This window comes from Ovis canadensis, chromosome 7 (assembly GCF_042477335.2).
Source record: "Ovis canadensis isolate MfBH-ARS-UI-01 breed Bighorn chromosome 7, ARS-UI_OviCan_v2, whole genome shotgun sequence".
Classification (NCBI taxonomy): domain Eukaryota; kingdom Metazoa; phylum Chordata; class Mammalia; order Artiodactyla; family Bovidae; genus Ovis; species Ovis canadensis.
This window is the reverse complement of record NC_091251.1, coordinates 46,840,337-46,863,022: the sequence shown is the minus strand read 5'-3', so window position 1 is coordinate 46,863,022 and position 22,686 is coordinate 46,840,337. Positions and strand designations below refer to the sequence as shown.

The window sequence follows — 22,686 nt, the reverse complement described above, 5'->3', positions numbered from 1 at the left end:
TCTAGTTCACTGACCAGGGATCGAACCTGGGCCCCATGTGTTGGGAACTTGGATTCTTAGCCACTGGACCACCAGGGAAGTCCCTGAACGTGTATTTTTTATTTCAGTTTTTTTTTTTTGCATAAAAGTAACTTGTTCATTGTTGAAAAGGGAAATAAAATGATGATAAAGCAACATAATATTAATAGCTAACTTGTGCTTAGTGTTCATTACATATCAGGCAAAATCAGCTTCCCAGCCAGTAGCAATGACTGTCTACATTTTGGTCTATGCCCTTCTTATAGGACTTTTTTATTCTAACTCTACACTTAAAAAAAAATACTTGGCTAAAACTGTTTATATAATTCTGTATCATTTTACATTATTTTTAAAAACACTTTCCTACATCATTGGAAGTTCTCTTAAGGATTGTTTTAGTGGTTGTTTACCCCATCCTGGGAGTGTACTATAATCAGAAGCTGTGGATGACAGCAGAGATTCATATACTATCCAGCAGTGAACAGGGATTCACTGTAGTGTTTTGAATGGGAGAGTAACAGAATAAACTTGTTGTCTTAGGAAGCTTGACACATTAGAAATGAGAAAAACAAAGTCAGGGAGGCAGGCAGGAGGTGATTCTTTGGGCAAGGGATGCCAAAAGGAAGAGGAGTGTGAAGTACTTCACAAAAAGGACTGAAGATGGAGAGGAAGGAGTCCAAGCACATTGTGAGGTTTGAAGACTAGTCGGCTCCAACTCTTTCCAATCCATTAGCTGGAGAGAATTGGGTTAGCATTAGGTTAGAAATGAGGAAGTTAGGAGGAGAGCTCTATTAATGAAATGAGAGAAGAGTACTTTTATATGAACATTTTTAGCTGGAACTCCTGCAGGAGGTTAAAAACAAACAAAAGTACTGGGCAGGGCTTGAGAGCAAAGTCTGAGCATAAGTGAGAGGTCTGAGGAGGTAGAAGCAGTGGGATCGAGTGGGTAGAGATGAGGTGGAGAGAAAGGCAGGGAGGAGAAAAGACTAAGGCTGGATGTTGGGAGAAGGGCAGGGCTGGGCAGAAGCCAAGGAGGTAGGCCAGATCCTTGGGACAGATGGCATGGAGAAGCTGGAGGGGAGATGAACAAGATCTGTTCCCTTGGTACCAGGAGGCTAACTCAGCACAGGCCACTGAATTTTGCTTCTAACACCCTCCCAGGATGCATCTAGGGAGTTGAGAAAAATCCAATTATTGTCTTATAATCATCAGTATGTAGGTAAATAAGTAGTTTTTCCCAGGTTTATTAAGTGTTAGATATAAAATTCTTTTTCTTGCATCCTCTTTTTATTTCAAAGCTTTCTGACCTACTCATTGAGTCTCTGGGCTCCTTCTGAGCAGCAGGCCTGATTCAGAAGCCTCGGAGTGGAGTATGCAGAGAATATAGCAAAAGATTACAAGAGGCACGTTTCACTGACAAAGGGCCTCAGCACTGAACTTTTTGGGTAAACTCTTCCTTTTTTTGCTAATCCTTTTTTCAACAATAGGAGAATCTTAGTGGTGGATATGGGTAGATTTCTTTTGGTTTATTGAGTTGAGGTTTTGCTGGAGGTATTCCAATGTATGCAGTAATTTTAAATAAGATCAGGGCTTAACAGAAATGCCTAGGAATTTGACCACACCTGCTGCTGCTGCTGCTAAGTCGCTTCAGTCGTGTCCAACTCTGTGTGACCCCATAGATGGCAGTCCATGAGACTCCCCTGTCCCTGGGATTCTCCAGGCAAGAATACTGGAGCGGGTTGCCGTTTCCTTCTCCAATGCATGACAGTGAAAAGTGAAAGTGAAGTCACTCAGTTGTGTCCGACTCTTAGCGACCCCATGGACTGAAGCCTGCCAGGCTCCTCTGTCCATGGGATTTTCCAAGCAAAAGAGTACTGGAGTGGGGTGCCATTGCCTTCTGGCGAACCTATTGATTGCTAGTTTTGGGATGGTCTGCCACTTAGGAGCCTCTTTGATCTTGAGGCTAGTTTCCTAACTTCCCCCGTATACTCCGCCCACATCGCTCAAACCGCTCAGCAATTGCACTTGGATATCTTATGAGATAGAGCAAACTAAAGAAGCTTCACAAGTCTAAAGCTCCATACACCTTGTGTTGGACACTTTGGAAACAAAACTTTATGACTGCCATGATTCAATGTCAGGACCACGTTTCAGTTTTTTGTGTGTGTTTGTTTTTTCACTAAATACAACTATTTTATTAATCTTACACTCTGCCTAAGCTAGCTAATTTTTTTTTAACTTAAGGCTTAGTTTTTTTTAAAAATATAGTTGACTTAAAATATTAGTTTCAGATGTACTACATAGTGATTTGACATTTGCATACATTATGAGATGATCACCGTAAGTCTGGTAACCATCTGTCACCACACAAAGTTATTACAATATTATGGACCATAAACCTTATGCTATGCTGTATATTACATCCTCATGGTTTATTTTATAACTTGAGGTTTGTACCTCTTAATCTCCTAAGTATTTCACCCCCATCCTCCTTCCTTCTGGCATCTACCTGTTTGTTCTCTGTAGAACTCATAGATGAGTCTGTTTTTATTTTGTTTTGTCTTTTAAACATTTTAATTAATTTTTTTTAGGCTGTGCCACACAGCATCTGAGATCTTAGTCTCCCAACCAAGGATTGGTTCCCTGCAGTGGAAAGGTGGAGTCTTAACCATTGAATTGCCTGAGAAGTCCCGAATTGTTTTGTTTTTTAGAGTCTACACATAAGTCAGGTCATAGAGTATTTGTCTTTCTCTGTCAGATTTAGTTCACTTAACATAATACCCTCTAGATCCATCCATGTTGTAACAAATGGCAAAATTTCACTGGTTATGGCTGAGTAATATTCCTTGGTACCTGTATACAACATCTTTTTCCATTCATCTATTGATGGACACTGAAGTTGTTTCTTGGCTATTGTAAATAATACTACAATGAATACTGGAGTGCATATATCTTTTTGAATTACTGTTTTTTGTTTTCTTCAGATAAATACCCAGAAGTGAAATTGCTGGATCATAGGGTAGCTCTTCTTTACCGTCTGAGCCACCAGGGAAGCAGAAATGCAGGAGACCTGGGTTTGATCCTTGGGCTAGGAAAATCCCCTGGGGAAGGGAATGGCTACCTGCTCCAGTATTCTTGCCTGGAGCATTTTATGGACAGGGGAGCCTGGCAGGTTACAGTCCATGAAGTCACAAAGAGTTGGACATGATTGAGTGACTAACACCTGGTAGTTCTATTTTTAATATTTTGAGGAAACTTCATACTCTTTTCCATAGTGACTGCATCAATTTACACTCCCACCAATAATGTGCAAGTGTTCTCTTCTCTCCACATTCTCACCAACACATTGTTCTTTTTGATGATAGCCATTCTCACAGCTGTGCTTTTAACTTGCATTTCCCTGGTGATGAACATCTTTTCATATGCTTGTTGTCCATTTGTGTGTCTTATTTAGAAAAACGTCTATTCAGGTCCTCTGCCATTTTTAAATCAAGTGTTTTGTCGTTGTTGTTGAACTGTATGAGTTCTTTGCGCATTTTGGATATAGTTTCAATATAGTCCCTTTATTGAGTATATTGTTTGCAAATATCTTCCCCATTCAGTAGGCTGTCTTTTTGTTTTGTTGATAGTTTCTTTCCATGTGCAAAATCTTTTTAGTTTGATGTAGTCCTGTTTGCTTATTTTTGCTTGTATTTCCCTTTCTAGGAGACAGACCCCCCCCAAAATATTGCTAAGATTGATGTCAGAGAGCATACTGCTTATGTATTCTTCTAGGAGTTTTATGGTTTCGGGTCTTACCTTTAAGTCTTAATCCATTTTCAGTTTATTTCGGGATATGGTGTGAGAAAGTAGTCCAGATTTGATACTTTTGCATGTAGCTGTCCAGGGTCACCCACAGCATTTATTGAAGAGCCTGTCTTTTCCCCATTCTATATTCTTGCCGCCTTTATTGTAGATTAGTTGATCATATTAGTGTGGATTTATTTCTGGGTTCTATATTCTGTTCCATTGATCTATGTGTCTTTTTTTGTGTTAATACCATACTTTTAAAATTAGGGGTTTTTGTTTGTTTGTTTGTTTTTTTTTAATAAACTTTAGGACAGTTTAGACTTATAGAAAAATCAAGAAGATAGCACAGAGTTTCCCTGTCTTTAACACTCAGGTTCCCCTATTATAAATATTTTACATTATATTGTACATATTTTCCAGTAGTCATGTACGGATGTGAGAGTTGGACTATAAAGAAAGCTGAGCCCTGAAGGATTGATGTTTTTGAACTGTGGTGTTGGAAAAGACTCTTGAGAGGTCCTTGGACTGCAAGGAGATCCAGCCAGTCCATCCTAAAGGAGATCGGTCCTGAGTGTTCATTGGAAGGACTGATGTTGAAGCTGAAACTCCAATACTTTGGCCACCTGATGTGAAGAGCTGACTGATTTGAAAAGACCCTGATGCTGGGAAAGATTGAAGGCAGGAGGAGAAGGGGACGACAGAGGATACAATAGTTGGATGGCATCACCGACTCAATGGACATGAGTTTGAGTGAACTCCAGGAGTTGGTGATGGACAGGGAGGCCTGGTGTGCTGCAGTCCATGGGGTCTCAAAGAGTCGGACACGACTGAGTGACTGAACTGAACTGATTGTACATTTTGATGTCACTGATTGTCACAATTAATGAACCAGAATTAGTCCATTATTATTATTATTATTATTATTAGTCCATTATTATTAGCTCAGGTTTACATTCTACTCAGAATTCCTTAGTTTTTACCTAATGTCCTGTTTCTCTTTCAAACTCCCACTCAGAATACCACATTACATTTAGTTGTCATGTCTCCTTGGGCTCCTCTTGTCTGGGGCCGTTTTCCATACTTTCCTTGTTTGATGACCTTGACAGTTTTGAGAAGTACTGGACCACCTTTTGGTAGAGTGTCTCTCAGTTGGAATTTCCTGTTTTCCTCATGATTAGACTGGGATTCTTGAGAGGAAGGCCACAGAGGTAAATGTCATTCTCTGCATCACATCAAAGGTACATACCATCAACTTGACTTATCAATGTTGATCTTAATCTTGATCACCTGCTTGAGGTGGTGTTTGTCTGGATTTTCCACTGTAAAGTTGTTTTCTCCCCTACCCTTTTAAGTCTTTGCAAGAAAGTCACTATGCACGGCCCACAAGAGTGGTGGTTTACTCTCTTAAGGGTGGAATATCTACATACAGTATTTGGGATCATTCACGAGAAGTTTTATATATTATCCCCCATTTATACCAGAATAGATATGCTATTTATTTTATATTTGGGGTTATAATCCAATACTGGTTTATTTTATTGCTCAAACTGTCCCAGGTTTGGCCTGTGGAAGCTCTTTCAGTTGGCTCCTGGGTCCTCTAATGTATCTCCAGCTTCCTGTTGCTTTGTTTGTTTGGCACTTCCTTACTTTCTGTACTACAAAATGTCCCAGGCTCATCTTGTACATTTCCTGCTCCAGTCCTAAATTCGATCATCCCTCCAAGGAGAAAGTCAAGGCAACATTTTAATCTTAGCAAATGTGTATCTGACGGAAGTTGGGACAATTTCTCAGGTGGACAGGAATAAGACTCAGGCCACCCTCGGGAGGGGACTTTCCCAGCAGCAGCAGCAACCAGAATTGCAAGTCTTTAGTGAGAAATAGATGACTCACCAGCTCCCCAGGTTGTCTCCTCCTCACATCTCTTGCTGACAAGACTGTCCCTAAACCAGCTCAGGTTAGAAAGTGTCCCCATCCACAGGGCCAGCAAAGAATGGACTGTTGCAGGCCAAGTGGGGTTTAACCATGACCAGCTGATACCTCCCCCATTTGTATTATTTATATTCCCTTCTACCTGCAGAAAGAATTAAACATGATTACTCTCAAATTTACAGCTACAATAAAACTATTTTTAATAATAGTTTGGGTAAAAGGATAAGAGCATGGTGAAGAAGTGTGTGTGTAGTAATTTTGTCTCAGACACCCAGACTGGGGCAATTTCCTCAGGTTCCCTGAATCACAGATTGCTAGCACCAGAAATAAGAAATATTTAAGAAATAAATATGAAATAAGGAAGCTTCACCTAGCATGTTACAGCTGAGATGGAGCAAGTGATTTCTCAGGAATTACACAGCTAATGAGTTGAAGAAGTGGGAATAATGGGGCAGGTCTCTTGATGTCTAGGTCTTTTCAAATCACCATTCTTGGCTCCCTTTCCAGGAGAGCAAAAAGAATAGCTTTCAGACCTGAGTGCCACAGTGTGAAGGCAGCACTTTTAGGCTTCTTTCACTCGCCGGATGTCTTATGTGGATGTGTCTGAGAAGTCACAGGGGCTATCAGTTCAGTTCAGTTCAGTCGCTCAGTTGTGTCCGACTCTTTGCGACCCCATGAATCACAGCACACCAGGCCTCCCTGTCCATCACCAAGGGGTTATTAGCATCCACAGATACCTGGAGGTAAGAAATGTAGGATGTAGACACTGGGATACAGAAGTGAATACTGGGGATCCTACCATTTCCCCACAGTCAAGTTTTTAATGGTTAAATCAGCAACTTTCTAGTTGTTGTCCTCAACATTTGATCAACAGTTGGGGGCAGGGGAGGGTAAGGAATAAAAATCAGAAATCTTGAAACTTTTTTCAAGAGATTTTGAAATTTGGACTTAGGGATTTTTATACTACCTACTACTTGAAAAATACAATTATTTCTTTTCTTCAATTTTCACTGACCTACTCCCAACACTCTCCTTTCAACAACTCATGAAGGAGATGTTTTCAATGATCTTTATATAGGCTGAGATCTTTGTATAGGCTTGGAATTCAGAGAAAGGATTCTGGGCCTGTGTCACTTGGTGTGGCTACAATAAAGAGATGAAATTAGCATCAGGCTATTCTTCGCTTGCTCTCTTGGTGACCTTCCTAGGGCTACAAGAGATATCATGTCTCTATCTATAAACACCTTCTAGGGCAAGGACAATGGGTGGCCCAGGACAGTATCAGCAAACAGGTAATTATTATCTGCTTTTGATGATGAAGATAATATTAGAGACTTTGGGGATATAGAAAATATTCAATTGGAGAATTGTCCTTGAAGATCCTTCCCAGCTAGCTTCTCCAGCATCCGGAGATCCTTCAAAGGAGCAGAGTGAAGGTGTTTAAAGCCTGCCTTCAGGCTGAATCTAGAGGAAGCTCTTCTGTGGAAGAGGTACAATATATTCTTGCCGGCCGTGTTCCCTCTTGAGTTTATCTTCTGCCTCTTCATGATCTCTTTATTTTTAAAAAGTAATTCATTAATAAAATTATTATCCAGCCTTTTTAATACTCAAACATGTCTTTTTTTATAGTTTTCATTTGAGTAAACGTTTAATTTGAACATGTTGCAGTGTGTGTTCTGCAATTTGCTTCTTCTTCCTAACAATAAATCCTGGATATCTGTCTCTGCCAGGATACCGAGATCTGCCTCATCTGGGCAATTCTTTGTTCTCGAACTTGTGTGATTCCCTGAGCGTCCGTTTTCGGCCCGCGTCTCTACCTCCTGGTATTAGAGACTGCCTGACCTCTTGCGGCATGCTGTAGAGGGAGGTCCTTGGAGGAGGCTCGGAGGGTGGGCGGGGTCCGAGGCCGCTTGGGGTATGCAGATGAGGTGGGCGGGGTCCACATATACCCACGGGTAGCGGCTGGCGGTTGAGCTGGGTCTCCGCGGATTCAGTCAGAGGCAACCTACGGAACGTGCTTCACCGATCACAGCGGAGCCTGGTCCCCGGCTGTCCCCGGAGCGGGCCATGCCCCCGCGGGAGCTAAGCGAAGCCGAGTCGTCCCCTCTCCGATCCCCGACCCCTCCCCCGGGACGGGGCAGCGCGTCCCCCGAGCTGGGCATAAAGTGCGTGCTGGTGGGCGACGGCGCGGTGGGCAAGAGCAGCCTCATCGTCAGCTACACCTGCAATGGGTACCCCGCGCGCTACCGGCCCACAGCGCTGGACACCTTCTCCGGTACGTTCAACGGCCGCGTGGCTGGGGTGGGGTTGTGCACTCGGGGGCTGCGTCTGGAGCAGAGGAACCAGTGCACCGAAGCCCCCGGGGAGGCTGGCGGGAGCAGGCCCCGAGGTGGCGCTGCTGAGGCTTGGTGGGATCCAGGACGCTCTTTCTTTTTCTTTAAAAAAATTTTTTTTTTCACTTATCTTTAGCTGTGCTGGGTCTTCGTTGCTGCGCGGGTTTTTCTCTAGTTGCGGCGAGTGGAGACTACTGTTGGTTGTAGTTCGCTGCTTCTCGCTGCGGCGGCTTCACTTGTTGCGGAGCACCGGCTCTAGAGCGTCCCGGCTTCAGTAGTTACCGCATGTTTAGATTCGGTTCCAGGGCTCTAGAGCACAGGCTCAATAGTTGTGGTCATGGGCTCAGCTGCTCTGAGGCAGGTGGGATCTTCCTGGACCAGGGCTCGAACCAGTGTCTCCTGCATTGGCAGATGGATTCTTACCACTGAGCCACCAGGGAAGCCTCTTTTTCTTTTCTTTATTCGAGTATAATTTCTTTACAGTGTTGTGTTAGTTTCTGCTCTGCAAAGAAGTGAATCTGCTATATGTATACCTATGCCTCCCTCTTGAACATTCGCCTCCCCCCATACCACCCATCACAGAGCACAGAGCTGAGCTCTCTGGGCTGAACTGTAGGTTCCCACTTGCTATTTTATACACGGTAGTGTATCTACATCAAACCTAATCTCAGAACGCTCTTTCTAACTCAGTCTTTCCCCTGTCTCTCCCCTGCAGTGCAAGTCCTGGTTGATGGAGCCCCGGTGCGCATTGAGCTCTGGGACACAGCGGGACAGGTGAGAAGTAGGAGCATCCTCTACTGATCTGGGGTGAGGTGGGTTGGAGGCTGGGAGGATCCCGGGTCCATCAGGAATGGAGAAGGCCTTGAGCCCTTAGTTATGAGTCTCAGTCTCTGAACCCAGGTGACAAGGGATTACCTGCATCCTGTGGCAGGGAATAATGGCCTGGACTTTCCATCCTAGGAAGACTTTGACCGCCTTCGCTCCCTCTGCTACCCGGATACAGATGTCTTCCTGGCCTGCTTCAGTGTGGTGCAGCCCAGCTCCTTCCAAAACATCACAGAGAAATGGCTGCCAGAGATTCGTACTCACAATCCCCAGGCGCCCGTGCTGCTGGTGGGTACCCAGGCCGACCTGAGGGATGATGTCAATGTACTGATTCAGCTGGACCAGGGGGGCCGGGAAGGCCCGGTACCTCAACCCCAGGCTCAGGGTCTGGCCGAGAAAATCCGGGCCTGCTGCTACCTGGAGTGCTCTGCCTTGACGCAGAAGAACTTGAAGGAGGTGTTTGACTCGGCCATTCTCAGTGCCATTGAGCACAAAGCCCGGCTGGAGAAGAAGCTGAACGCCAAAGGCGTGCGCACCCTCTCCCGCTGCCGCTGGAAGAAGTTCTTCTGTTTTGTTTGAACAGCTGTGGCAGCAAAATGATCAGCAGGCCAGTGGCCACAGACTTCTAGAACCTGAGGTGTGGGGCCTTTGAGGGGCTCTGCTGGCAGGGCCAGGCCACCCCCATGGGACTCAGTTCCCATCTGAACACTGTGGAACCACGGGCCTTTAACTGCCCACTCTTAGATGCCAGGGTGAGCCTAGGGCCTGGAGGAGGGAAGGCTCTGACTTGGATTTCTGTGGTCAAGGCTGACAGAGAAATGCCAGTACTTTGATTTTCATGGGGTGATCCTGACAGCGTCAGCTGCCTCCAAGCAGCTTGGGATCCAATTCCCAGTTTCTTATTATGGGCCCTCAAGCCCGCCTGGCTGAATTAGGACCCCTTTTGGTGGTCCCCACCCCTTCCTTGGCCCAGGGGTGAGGAAGAGCCTGAAGAACAGCTGGGCATCTCAGAAGGCTGGAAGGTATCCAGCCCTGATTTGGAGAGTTTAGAATGAATTGAATAAGACAGAGGTCTGTGAGAGATTCAGAAGGAGCAGAAAGTACAGCCTTGGAGCCTTAGGACTAGAGGCAGGCTGGGGAGAAGACAGATCAGAGGGCTTCTCTTGGAATGAAGAAGAGAAAGGAGAGAAGAGAAGTGGGGCAGCTGAAGAGCAAGGCTGACACTTGGGCTGTCCTCAAAGCCTCAAGGCCAGGGAGGGCGGGGCTGGTGCCTGAGAAGAACTGGGTCTCAGGGCTCCCTAAGCACTGCCCAAACTGGCTGGACAGGAGTGGGGCAGGAAGTGAGAGGCAAGGCCCAGCAAGAGGAGGGGGAGGAGCTGCAAATCGGAGCCTGAAGGAAGAAGGGGCTTTCTCCAAAGTCATAGCCTAGAAGACAGGGCAATGTGGAATCTGCAAATAAAGCCTTAAGTTTCTGAAGCTGCTGTCTCTGTGTCTTTTTCTGGAGAGGTCAACATGTTGGTCCCTCAAGACCCAACAGTTTGGATAGACAGCTTGGGTACCAAAAGACTGAGGCTAGATTGAAAGGTGAGGGCTGGTCTACATGGAACAGTGATGGGAACTGGCCTGCGGGGAGGGGTTTGGGGCGCCCCGTTTGGGGCTTAGCTGGTTCCCAGGAGAGCTAGCGTGGGAAGCAGCCTGGAAACGGGTTTCCCCAGGTGTCAGCGCCAGAGCTGCTTTCCCATGACCTCACCGGGCGGGTGGTGCCCCTCCCCTCTCCCCCTCCCTTCTGGAGCACAGTGCTCAGCCCTGGGCTCTGGGGCAATCCTGAGCCCTCTAACCTTCCTGCTCTGATCCTTCCAACAGTCTACAGTGCCCAAGGGTTTCAGATTGGGGAGGGCCTCTCTGGTTCAGACCCCAGACACGAAGGGACCCCCATACAACTTAAACCTCAACCACTGGCCAAACTTCTTGGACTTGGGTTGGTTGAACTCAGTCTTTAGACTTAGCACTCAAAGGCTACATAAGGACCTAGTGAAGGTCAGGATGCCAGTGTCAACAATTTATATTGCTTTTTATTCTTTTTTTTTTTGCCTCTTCTGTGCAGGTTGTGGGATCTTAGTTCCCCAACCAGGGATTGAACCTGCCCTCAGCAGTGAGAGTGAAGTGTCCTAACCAGTGGGCCACAAGGGAACTCTGGTCAACAATTTAAATAGAAGTTTGGTCCCAGAAATCCTTTGAGAGTGAAGGTCCATTGATTGAGGACTTGGAGAGGAGCAGGGATTCAGAGAACATTCCCTGGACTTAGAGCTGGAAGGATGTTTAACAGGTGAATTTGGAGTGGGAGGGGCACCACTTTACCTGTAAGGAAAGGGAGGCTCAGAGAAAAAAGGTAATATCCCAAGTAATATACTATTATAAGTGGCCATAAGAGCACTTTGCAAACTCTAGAGTTGGTATATGGTAAGTGTTGTTCATGTGGAGAGGTATTTCTAAGGCACACCTGGGACGCTTGCTAGGCAACTAATGGGCCAGGTGAGCCCTCTGTCCCAGCCCAGCTCCCTCTGCAGGAAGTTGTGTGTGTGTGAGAAAGAACGTGGCTGTGGGACAAAAATCCTAGCCAAGTGAAACCTCAGATAATCCCCAAGTTTAGTTTTGGCCAAGACTGTCCACCTTCTGCCCCACCTGGGCTCTTCCCCCAGAGCTCCAGCCAGCTGTCTCCCTTTGCCCCTTGCCCCCTCAGGTGGATGGAGTCTCACACCCCTGCTCCATGGCCAGCTGTTACCTCAACCCAGCCTGACACACTCCCTTTCCTGGGGGCAGAGACCCCGGTTCAAGTTCAGGGCCTGGCATCAACCATGACCTTAGGCAATTTTTTTTTTTCCTTCCTTGTGCCTCAGTTTCCTCATTCGCAAAATGAAACATTCAAGTCTCCGGATTAGAGATTTTCAAACCGCTCCAAGGTGACTTAAGGCGCTGTGGGTTGGGGGAGGAAGCCTAATCAAGTGATCTTCAGGGTCTCTCCCACCTCCAGCTTCTTCCCTAATTCTCTGATGGTACTAGTATACCCGTGTCACTTTGTCTTCTCTCCTGCTGGGTCACTGGGCCTTGTCCGCCTCGCACCTGCATCTCTGCCGCTGCCGCTTCCCACCCCGGACCCCTAGTGCTGCTGCTTTTCTCCTGGCGCTTCCCTGACTCAAGACTCTTCCTAGATCTCAGTGCCTGCAATGAACTCCCAGCTTCTCACTTCAGCACTCAAGACCACAAACCTGACACCAACCTGGACAAGTCCAGATTGTGCCAGTGATCCCCACTCCCTGATCCCCATTTTTTACTTCTGACTCCAAGTCTTTGCTTTTGCCAAATCCTCTAGAAAGTGCCCCCCCACCTCCTTTCCCAACCAAATGCCCAATTTCTCCTTTAACCATCTTCTAGTCACTACTCAAGTCAATACTTCCAGTCAATACTCTCCAGGACCTGGATCATTAATGTCTGCACTGCTGTCTTAAATTTAGTCCTTTGCTCAGGCTACACCACCGCACCCCGCCCCCCCCCCACCCCCCAACCATCACCAGCTAAATGGAGAAGGAACAAGTCCCATTCATGCCCCTGTGTTCCCACAGGATCATGGGCCCAGGCAACATTTGCTGCTGGCCAGTTAGTGCTTGGGGCTTCCCTTGTGGCTCTGATGATGAAGAATCTGCCTGCAATGTGAGAGACTTGGATTTGATCCTTGGGTTGGAAAGATCCCCTAGAGAAGGGAAAGGCTACCCACTCCAGTATTTTGGCCTGGAGAATTCCAGGGGCTGTATAGTCCATGGGGTTGCAAAGAATTGGACACAACTGAGTAACTTTCAGTTTCTTGAAGTGCTTGAGATAAAAAGCCAAGCAGTGAGCCCTGCAGGAGATCCCAAGGATAAAGTTCATCTCCAGGTCTTTGCCCAGGGGCCTTACCACAGGCCTAAAGAGTAATGGAATGGCTTGGGATTTCCCTGGTGGTCCAGTGGTTAAGGCTCCTTGATGCCACTGCAGGGGGCCTGGGTTTGATCCCTGGTGAGGGGACTAGATCTCACATGCTACAGCTTAGAGTTCGAATCCTGCTACTAAAGATCTCGCATGCATCAGCTAAATGATCCTGCATGCTACCATGAAGATCTCGCATGATGCAACTAAGACCTGGATACAGTAGAGATAAATATTTTTTTTAAAAGAGCGATGGCTTGCTGGAAAGGCCTTCTGAGGCACTGGGGCCCATGCCTGTACAGAGCAAAAGGGGATTTACCTCTTGTTCCAAACCCACCATCTCACTCGCTGTGTCTCTACCATGTGATCTCTCTCTACTTTTCTGGGACTGTTTTTATCTCTTTATCTCTCTCATTTACCTCTTTTCCCCTCTTTTCTCTGCTCTTGAATCTAAAGGAACATTGAATATATTAACTGGAAAGGAATGTATGTTTCTTACATATACAGTCTTAAATTAGTGCTTATTGATGTAAAATTATTTTTAATATCTGTGGAACCAACCGTTAGTTGATGTTTTTAAATATCTATTTTCTTTTTTCACAATAAATGCTTCACTTACAGAAAAACTGGAAAATCCAAAGCACTAGAAGATTGAAATGTAGCAATAGTCTTAATTCCCAAAGATAATCCATAATAACAGTTTGATGTTACTTCCTTTTGGTTTTCTCTGTATATTTTTGAACTATTTCTTGTGATTATGCTCGATATAATTTTGTATTTTCTGTTTAAAATATTAACAGCTTTTTCATGTTATTACAAACTCTGATTAGAATCTGTAACCACTTATGTATGTTTGTTTACTATTTCACTCTGATCATAATTTCTTCAACTAGATCCCCATTTGGGTGCATTAAGGTTGTTTTCCTTTAAATATTTTTTTCCTTTTATAAATGAGATTAAATCCACAGTTGATTATTTTTTCCACCATGGATTGGTGACCATCTACAGAAAAAACATCCTTCAATTTTGGCTTGGAGACTGGGCCACCATATGATCGTGAATGGGGCCTATGAGGGAGCTTTGCCTGTTGACTTGTCAGAGGCTCTTTCTGTTGAAGCGTGACTAGCAGATTGTGGGTGTTCAATAAATACTACATGATGACAAGGTATGTATATATGACATATTGGTGTTCATGGACATCCCTCTGCGTCCCTATTTTTGCTCTTGTGTATTTCAAGTGGCTATTACCTTTGTGTAGACTTCTGAACCCTTCCATGCATGTGCAAGTCTGTGTATCTACATGTGTAAACGTGGATGTCTGTCTTCATGTGACATGTGTGTAGCTCTGCATGTGTATGTTTGTGTATCCACATAATACCTGCCCTTAGGAGTGTGTATTATACACAATTCTATGTGTGTAACTGGCTGTGTGTTGGGCTTCCCAGTTGGCTCAGTAGTAAAGAATCCCGCTGACTTGGACACCTGAGTTCAGTTCCTGGTTTGGAAGGATCCCATGGAGGAGGGCATGGCAACCCACTCCAGTATTCTTGCCTGGAGAATCCCTATGGACAGAAGAACCTGGTAAGCTACAGTCCATGGGGTCGCAAAGACTTAGCACGTATGCATGGGTGTGTTGGATGTGTGTTGGTCTCTGTGCCTGTGTGTATACATCTAGGTTTGGGCCTTGTTTCTTCGGGACAGTATGTCTATGTGTCTGTGTGTGCCCCGGCTCAATTCTGAGTGGGTCTGTGTGTGTGGGGGGGGGGGTTTCTGCACGAGCATCTTTGTGCTGGGTGTGTGTGCTGGGCTGGTGTGTGAGTGCACACTTGAGGGAGCTGGGCCTTACTCGCCTTCCCCCAGGTGGCAGAGTGGTGCCCAGGGCAGAGGTGACACACCCTCCGATCTCCTCATTCTCCTGGGAACCAGCTTGGGAGAGTGAGTGAGACCGAGAGCAGACTGCGTCAGGAGTACCGGCCCCTTTTGCAACCAGCCCAAGCCCCAGGCGGTAACCAGGCTCTCACAGGTCAGACCTGCCCACTGTGCCCGGCTGCCAGGAAACCCCGCTCCCAGCAGGGCTGCGCTGTCAGCGCCCTCCCTGGGCCTGGGCCAAATCCTCTGGCGAGCGGAACTCAGCCAGCCGAGAGGCCACATTAGTCACGCTGTGGCAACAGTAGGGAGTGACTTTCCAGGCCTAGGCAGTGCTGACTGTCCCAGGAAACCACTGTTTTCTGTCCCTGGCTGTGGCGATGCTTAGGCAGCCTGGTCTGCTCCAGTATTGCCTTCCATTCTTACAACTGAACTTCCAGATGGGCCAGAGGGCTCTTATTAGCTCCTATTTTCAGATGAGACTGAAGCCAAGGCCAAGATGGCGCTTGGACCTGGGCCCTGACCCTGCATCCAGGCTTCTTTCTAGTGTGCTGCCTGGAGGCTCTGCCCCCTAGAAATAGACCTCTCAAAGGGCAGGGCTGGGAGGCATGGTTGATGGGACAGACAGATTAGGTTGTCCTAGGCTCAGAGTGGGACAGAGGGAGACAGGGTTGGAGTGGAGTGTGAGAAGGGATGTTGGCACTGAAGCGGGCCTGCCCTCCCGCTTGTTCTTGATGTTCTTGATGCTTCCTCCACTGAACAGATTTGTCCCCTAACTGGGATGATCATGGAATTCATCATCAGACTCAGGATATTTCTGAGATTGAATGGGAACTCTATTAATAACCTGGGCGTATGGTCACCCTGCTCATACCCTTCTGGAAGGCAGAGCCAGTCACTGGTCTCCTTGCCTGGGCAGCTTCTTGGCTTCCTTGACCCTTGCCTGTACCAGTCTGTACTCTCTGGCCCCTGGGCAGTGAGGGGCAGCAGGGGGGCCTTTGGGCCAGGTGGGGCACAGTGATTCCCTGGGGCCCCTTGAAACTGGCAGAAAAGCGAGGAGCCCAGCCCCCAACCAGGGACGCTTGACCCATTGTGTGTTTCCCCCTCAGATCTGTACTCGCTGGGGTCGTGTTGCACTGCTTCTGCCCATCTTCTCTCCCTCCCCAGCACCCCATACCTGCTGGAGATGGCGAGATCATCCCCCTGGTGAGACAGGGACCCTCTATTCCCCAGGACATGTGTGTTTTTCTGCCTATGGCACTGTTCCACCCCTGCCCAACAGGCCATGTGTCCCGCTGACCACCCCATCTCCCAGGGGTTCTCCAGTCTCAGTTCTATCCCCAACTCACTGGGTGACTTTGGCCAAATTACTGCCTTCTTCCTTGTCTGAGTTTCTCCCAGTTGTGAAGCGGGATTAGTACTCTCTGCCCCTCCCTGGCTCCCAGGGGACATTCAGGGAGAAGCAGGAGAAGAGTGGGGAACTGATTTGGAGGAAGCTGTCCAGTATGTGAAGCAGCGGTTCTGGCCTGTGTTTACAGGGGTGTGTGGGCCTTGGGATCCCAGCCTCCTGAGGCTTGGGAACAGCCCTGACTGCTCCTTGGCCTGGCTCCTTTGTCCCACTTCCAGAGAAATGACAGACACTTAACCCAGGAGCCTGGGCATCTGGAGAAGATGAGACCTCAGAGCAAAAAGTTTGGGGCTCAGACTTCCTGGCCTATTCTGTCCCCAGACACTGGCTATGTGACCATGGGCAAGCCACTGCCCATCTCTGGGCCTCAACAACTTGGCTCTGACAGCCTCCACCAGTCTTGTATTCAGGCGGCCCTAATCTGTAACCTGTAACCATAGTTTAGGAATTAGAAAGGATTTGCCACCTAGTCCAGGTCCTTCACTTTTCATAGAGCACTATGGATTTTCTGGGGGCCACAGACTAGTCCTGGTTAACCTAAGATCATAAACTGGTTACAAAGAGGATCGAGCAGGAGAGGGTAAGTGGATCAGAGAAAATCCACTGGCAAGACAACTCCAAGTGGGTTGGTGAGTCAACAATGTAATCTTTTGTACTCCATCAGTGTTCAGTCCTCCCCAGTCCTCTCAGCCTCTCCGTCCATGCCTGAAACCCAGCCTGGGCCTCTCCTCCCCTTCCCCACTATTTCTTTCCGACTCTGCTCTCTGCCACCTGCTAGGAGTCCACCTGGCTCCTCAACCATTCATGAAGATCAGCTGGCAACTCGTTCCCAGCATCCTCCTTTCCTGACCCTGGCAGACTTTGAAACCCCTTACCTTCGAGCCTCTTTCTTCCTGCTGCCGCTCCGACTGCTTCTCCTCAGCTGCTTTTTCCTCACTTCCCGCTCTCCCCTCTAGGTTTACTCTCTCTCCACAAGTAGTCTCCTCCTTCCTCGCTTTCACCCTTACATGGGTTATTCTCTCCACCAGGCCCACACACTCACCTCCAGGGTGTTGGGGGCCTCACCAGGAAGCACCCACAGCTGGGACACAGAGCTAAGTGCGTGGCCCAAAGACTACAAGACTTGTATGTTTTTGCCTTATTCCTAGCCCTATCTTATGTTCCTTCTTAGGTTTCTTTTTAAATCTTGTTCCTTTGTACTCATCTCATTGTTTATAGACCCTTTTAAGTTGCCTTTAAATCTTTCCCCAGTAAGGCTAGACAAAAGCAAACAAAAACTAAGACCAACAATAAGAGCCACAAAGACCCACAATAAGATCAACAAAACCAGTCTCCATCTGGTCCCTGACAGCCCTCACCTTCTGCCTGGTTCTCCTGAAGCTGCCTTTCTCCCCTGGGCCCTGTTTCTATTGGTGGCACTGCCAGATTCCTGGCACAGAAAACCTGAAGGCCCCGCTGACTCAGCTTCTCTGTCTGCACGAGCCAGTCAGTCACCAAGTCTCAGAGCTTCTCTGTCCTTTACCAGCCCCTCATTCTCTATTCCATCTCAGAGACTCCTGATCTAATGATTTTTTTCTGAAACAGACCTCAGTATCTCTTCAGAAACCATTAGATATTCATTGTAGAAAATTTTCAAAAATGCAAGTCAACAAAAAGAAGAATGTGAAAACCACCTATAATTTTATCAAAAAGAAAACACTGTAGGCGTTTGGGTAAAAATCTTTTTCAGTTTTATGTAGAGTTTTGTGTGTGTGTGTGTGTATGTTTAAGCTCTTCTTAGTTTCTTTCCCAGTGTATTTTCTTGGTCTTCCTGGTTCTGGGCTCAGCTGAAGGAACCCCAGGAGCTACTGCAGGTAAGGGAGGAGAGTACTGTAGGGGAGTTTCGGCCACCCCCGGGGCTGAAGCCAGCTTCTGGGTTTGCGGTTTCCAGGTGTCACTCTTGACCTTGGGGGTGGGGGGTGGGGGTGGGCTGAGAAGTGCCTTCCCGGGCTCAGTCTACCTGAAGCCTGGGAAGGTGGGGAAGGGAGTGGTCTTGTGCAATAGGACAAACCACTCCTCATTCAGAGCTGTTTGTTTAAAGGGGCAGGGATGGGTTCCAAAGAAACAATCCTGTTTTGTTTTCTTTTTTAAAATCTATTTATCTGGTTATTGGCTGTGCTGGGTCTTCACTGTTGTGCAAGAACAGCGCGCTAGTTGCCCCGAGTGGGGGCCGCTCTTGCAGTGTGTGGGCTCTTTCACTGCAGCGGCTTCTCTTATTGCCGTGCACCAGTTCTAGAGAGTGGGCTCAGTAGCTGTGGCGCACGTGCTTAGTCACCCCGTGGCATGTGGAATCTTCCCAGACCAGGGATCTAACCTGGGCCCCCTGCATTGGCAGATGGATTCCTAACCATTGGGCCACCAGGGAAGTCCCCAGAAGCAATACAGTTTTTGTCAGTGTTTATTAGGCTTCCCTGATAGCTCAACTTTTAAAGAATCCGCCTGCAATGCAGGAGATCCCAGTTTGATTCCTGGGTTGGGAAGATCCCCTGGAGAAGGGATAGGCTACCCACTCCAATATTCTTGGGCTTCCCTTGTGGCTCAGCTGGTAAAGAATCTGCCTACAATGCTGGAGACCTAGGTTCGATCCCTGGGTTGGGAAGATCCCCTGAAGAAGGGAAAGGCTACCCACTCTAGTATTCTGGCCTAGAGATTTCCATGGACTGTATAAGTTCATGGGGTCGCAAAGATATGACTGAGTGACTTTCACCTCACCTCATGTGAGCTGCTAGGACCAGTAAGTTCTAGAGAAAACACGCCCATATGAGGGAAGGAGGATGGGTTATTAGGGATAAGATGCCCAAAGCTGAATGCCTAGAGGGCCCAGGCAAGCACCTAACCTAGGGAGATGTAGGGTAGATGGGGGATGGGGGCAGTTAGTGCCTGAGGGGATCAAGAGGACCTAGTGCCTAAATCACTGTAGGAATGTGGACCTAGGTATGTGTGTGTGTTTTAAATAAAGTTTCCCGATTCTTTAAATGTAATAACTAATTAAAGAAATTAAACCACTGTTTGGGTCACAGCACAACTGATTGCCAGCATGCAGCCTTTCCAACTAGGCTTTACTGCCTGTCTACCATGTACTTCACAAAGGTCACTCTGCCTAACTTACCTAGTGTGGCTTCCTCCTCCCTTCCCTTTCTCTGGGTTTCCACCTCTAATGATATAGCCTGCTTATATGTCCACTTCTTAAAGTTCAGTTTGTATTTCCCTTCCCTTGTCCCTCTGCTCAAATCCCCAAGTGCCCACCAATGTAATCTCTACCTACCAGCCTCCCAGCTTTTCCTCTTAGTGCTTGAGCCAAACTGAGCAGCTGGCTGGACCCCTGTCAAAACAAGAACCGTGATCTCCACTGCCCAGCTTTTGCTCACTTTGATTTTGTTATGCCTGCAGCACACACAGCCACCCGTTCATCTCATTTTATACCTCCTTCATGAAGCTGTCTCCAAGATGGCAGACTAGAAGAACATGCACTCATCTTCTCCTGTGAGAATGCCAAAATTACAACACACTGCTGAACAACCGTTGACTGGAGACTGTTGGATCCCACCAAAAAAGATACCCCATGTCCAAGGGCAAAGGAGAAGCCCCAGCAAGATGGTAGGAGGGGAGAAATCACATTTTGAATCAAACCCCATACCCGCCAGAGATGCTTGGAGGGCTCAAACAAACCTTGTGCACACCAGGACCCAGAGACCCCACAGAGACTGAGCCAGAACTGTGTTTGAGTGTCTCCTGTGGAGACACAGGTCAGCAGTGGCCTGCTGCAGGGACAGGAGCTCTGGGTGCAGTAGACCTGGGTATGGCAAAAGCCCTCTTGGAGGAGGTCGCCATTAACCCCAGCAGAGAGCCACCAGAACTTGCACAAGACTGGGGAAACAGACTCTTGGAGGGCACGAACAAAGCCTTGTGTGCACCAGGACCCAGGAGAAAGGAGCAGTGACCCCACCAGAGACTGACCCAGACTTGCTAGTTAAGGTCCAGGAGTCTCTGGTGGAGGCATGGGTCAGTGGTGGCCTGCTGCAGGGTTGGGGGCACTGAGTGCAGCAGTGCCTGCACTTTTGAAGGAGGTCATCATTATCTTATTTACCTCCACCATAGTTTGGCCTCAGGTCAGACAACAGGGAGGGAACACAGCCCCGCCCATCAATAGAAAATTGGATTAAAGATTTACTGAGCATGGCCCCACCCATCAAAACAAGACCCAGTTTCCCCCTCAGTCTGTCTATCCCATCAGGAAGCTTCCATAGTCTCTTATCCTTCTCCATTAGAGGGCAGACAGACTGAAAACCACAATCACAGAAAACTAACCAATCTAATCACATGGACCACAGCCTTGTCTAACTCAATGAAACTATGAGCCATGCTGTGTAGGGGCACCCAAGATGGACAGGTCATGGTGGAGAGTTCTGACAAAAGGTGGTCCACTGGAGAAGGAAATGGCAAACCACTTCAGTATTCTTGCCTTGAAAACCCCAAGAACAGTATGAAAAGGCAAAAAGATAGGACATTGAAAGATGAACTCGCCAGGTTTGCAGGTGGCCAATATGCTACTGGAGATCAGTGAAGAACTAACTCCAGAAAGAATGAAGAGATGGAGCCACAGCAACAACAACACCCAGTTGTGGATGTGACTGGTGATAGAAGTAAAGTCTGATGCTGTACAGAGCAATATTGCATAGGAACCTGGAATGTTAGGTCCATGAATCAAGGCAAATTGGAAGTGGTCAAACAAGAGATGGCAAGAATGAACATCAACATTTTAGGAATCAGTGACCTAAAAATGGACTGGAATGGGCGAATTTAACTCAGATGACCATTATATCTACTACTGTGGGCAAAAATCCCTTAGAAGAAATGAGCTAGCCCTCATAGTCAACAAAAGAGTCTGAAATGCAGTACTTGGATGCAATCTCAAAAATGACAGAATGATCTCTGTTCATTTCCAAGGCAAACCATTCAATATCACAGTAATCCACGCCTATGCCCCAACCAGTACTGCTGAAGAACCTGAAGTTGAACGGTTCTATGAAGACCTATAAGATCTTCTAGAACTAACACCCAAAAAAGAAGTCATTTTCATTATAGGGGACTAGAATGCAAAAATAGGAAGTCAAGAGATACTGGAGTAACAGGCAAATTTGGCCTTGTAGTACAAAACGAATCAAGTCAAAGGCTAACAGAGTTTTGCCAAGAGATGCACTGGTCATAGCCAACATCCTTTTCCAACAACACAAGAAAAGACTTTACACATGGACATCACCAAATTGTCAATACCAAAATCAGATTGATTACATTCTTTGCAGCCAAACATGGAGAAGCTCTGTACAGTCAGCAAAAACAAGACCAGGAGCTGATTGTAGCTCAGATCATGAACTCCTTATTGCTAAATTCAGACTTAAATTGAAGAAAGTAGGGAAAACCACTAGAACATTCAGGTATGACCTAAATCAAATCCTTTATGATTATGCAGTGGAAATGACAAGTTGATTCAAGGGAATAGATCTGATAGACAGAATGCCTGAGGAGCTATGGATGGAGGTTTGTGACATTGTACAGGAGGCAGTGATCAAGACCACATCAAAGAAAACGGAAAAAGGCAAAATGGTTGTCTAAGAAGACCTTACAAATAGCTAAGAAAAGAAGAGATGCAAAAGGCAAAGGAGAAAAGGAAAGATATATCCATTTGAATGCAGAGTTCCAAAGAATAGCAAGGAGAGATAAGAAAGCCTTCCTCAGTAATCAGTGCAAAGAAATAGAGAAAAACAATAGAATGGGAAAGACTAGAGATCTCTTCAAGAAAATCAGAGATACTGAGGGAACATTTCATGCAAGATGGGCACAATAAAGGACAGAAATGGTAGGGACCTAACAGAAGCAGAAGATATTAAGAAGAAGTGGCAAGAATACACAGAAGAACTATACAAAAAAAGATCTTCATGACCCAGATAACCATGATGGTGTGATCACTCACCTAGAGCCAGACATCCTGGAATGTGAAGTCAAGTGGGCCTTAGGGAAGCATCACCACGAACAAAGGTAGTGGAGGTGACAGAATTCCAGTTGAGTTATTTCAAGTCCTAAAAGATGATGCTGTGAAAGTGCTGCACTCAATATGCTGGCAAATTTGGAAAACTCAGCAGTGGCCACAGGACTGGAAAAGGTCAGTTTTCATTCCAATCCCAAAGAAAGGCAATGCCAAAGAATATTCAAACAACCACACAAATGCACTCATCTCACAGGCTAGCAAAGTAATGCTCAAAATTCTCCAAGCTGAACTTCAACAGTACGTGAACCATGAACTTCCAGATGTTCAAGCTGGATTTAGAAAAGGCACAGGAACCAGAGATCAAATTGCCAACATCCATTGGATCATCGAAAAAGCAAGAGAGTTCCAGAGAAACATCTATTTCTGCTTTATTGACTACACCAAAGCCTTTGACTGTATGGATCACAATAAACTGTGGAAAATTCTGAAAGAGATGGGAATAACAGACCACCTGACCTGCCTCCTGAGAAATC

At 46.7% G+C, this 22,686-nt stretch overlaps 1 protein-coding gene across 1 annotated transcript; it reads left to right on the top strand.

The window, feature by feature from the left end:
• Positions 1-7,679: 7,679 nt before the first annotated feature.
• On the top strand, positions 7,680-10,370 carry RHOV (ras homolog family member V). The gene is made up of 3 exons (XM_069597852.1): positions 7,680-8,011; positions 8,785-8,843; positions 9,030-10,370. The coding sequence occupies exons 1-3, from the start codon at positions 7,804-7,806 to the stop codon at positions 9,471-9,473; spliced, it is 711 nt and encodes a 236-aa protein (XP_069453953.1). The 5' UTR covers positions 7,680-7,803; the 3' UTR covers positions 9,474-10,370.
• Positions 10,371-22,686: the final 12,316 nt, after the last annotated feature.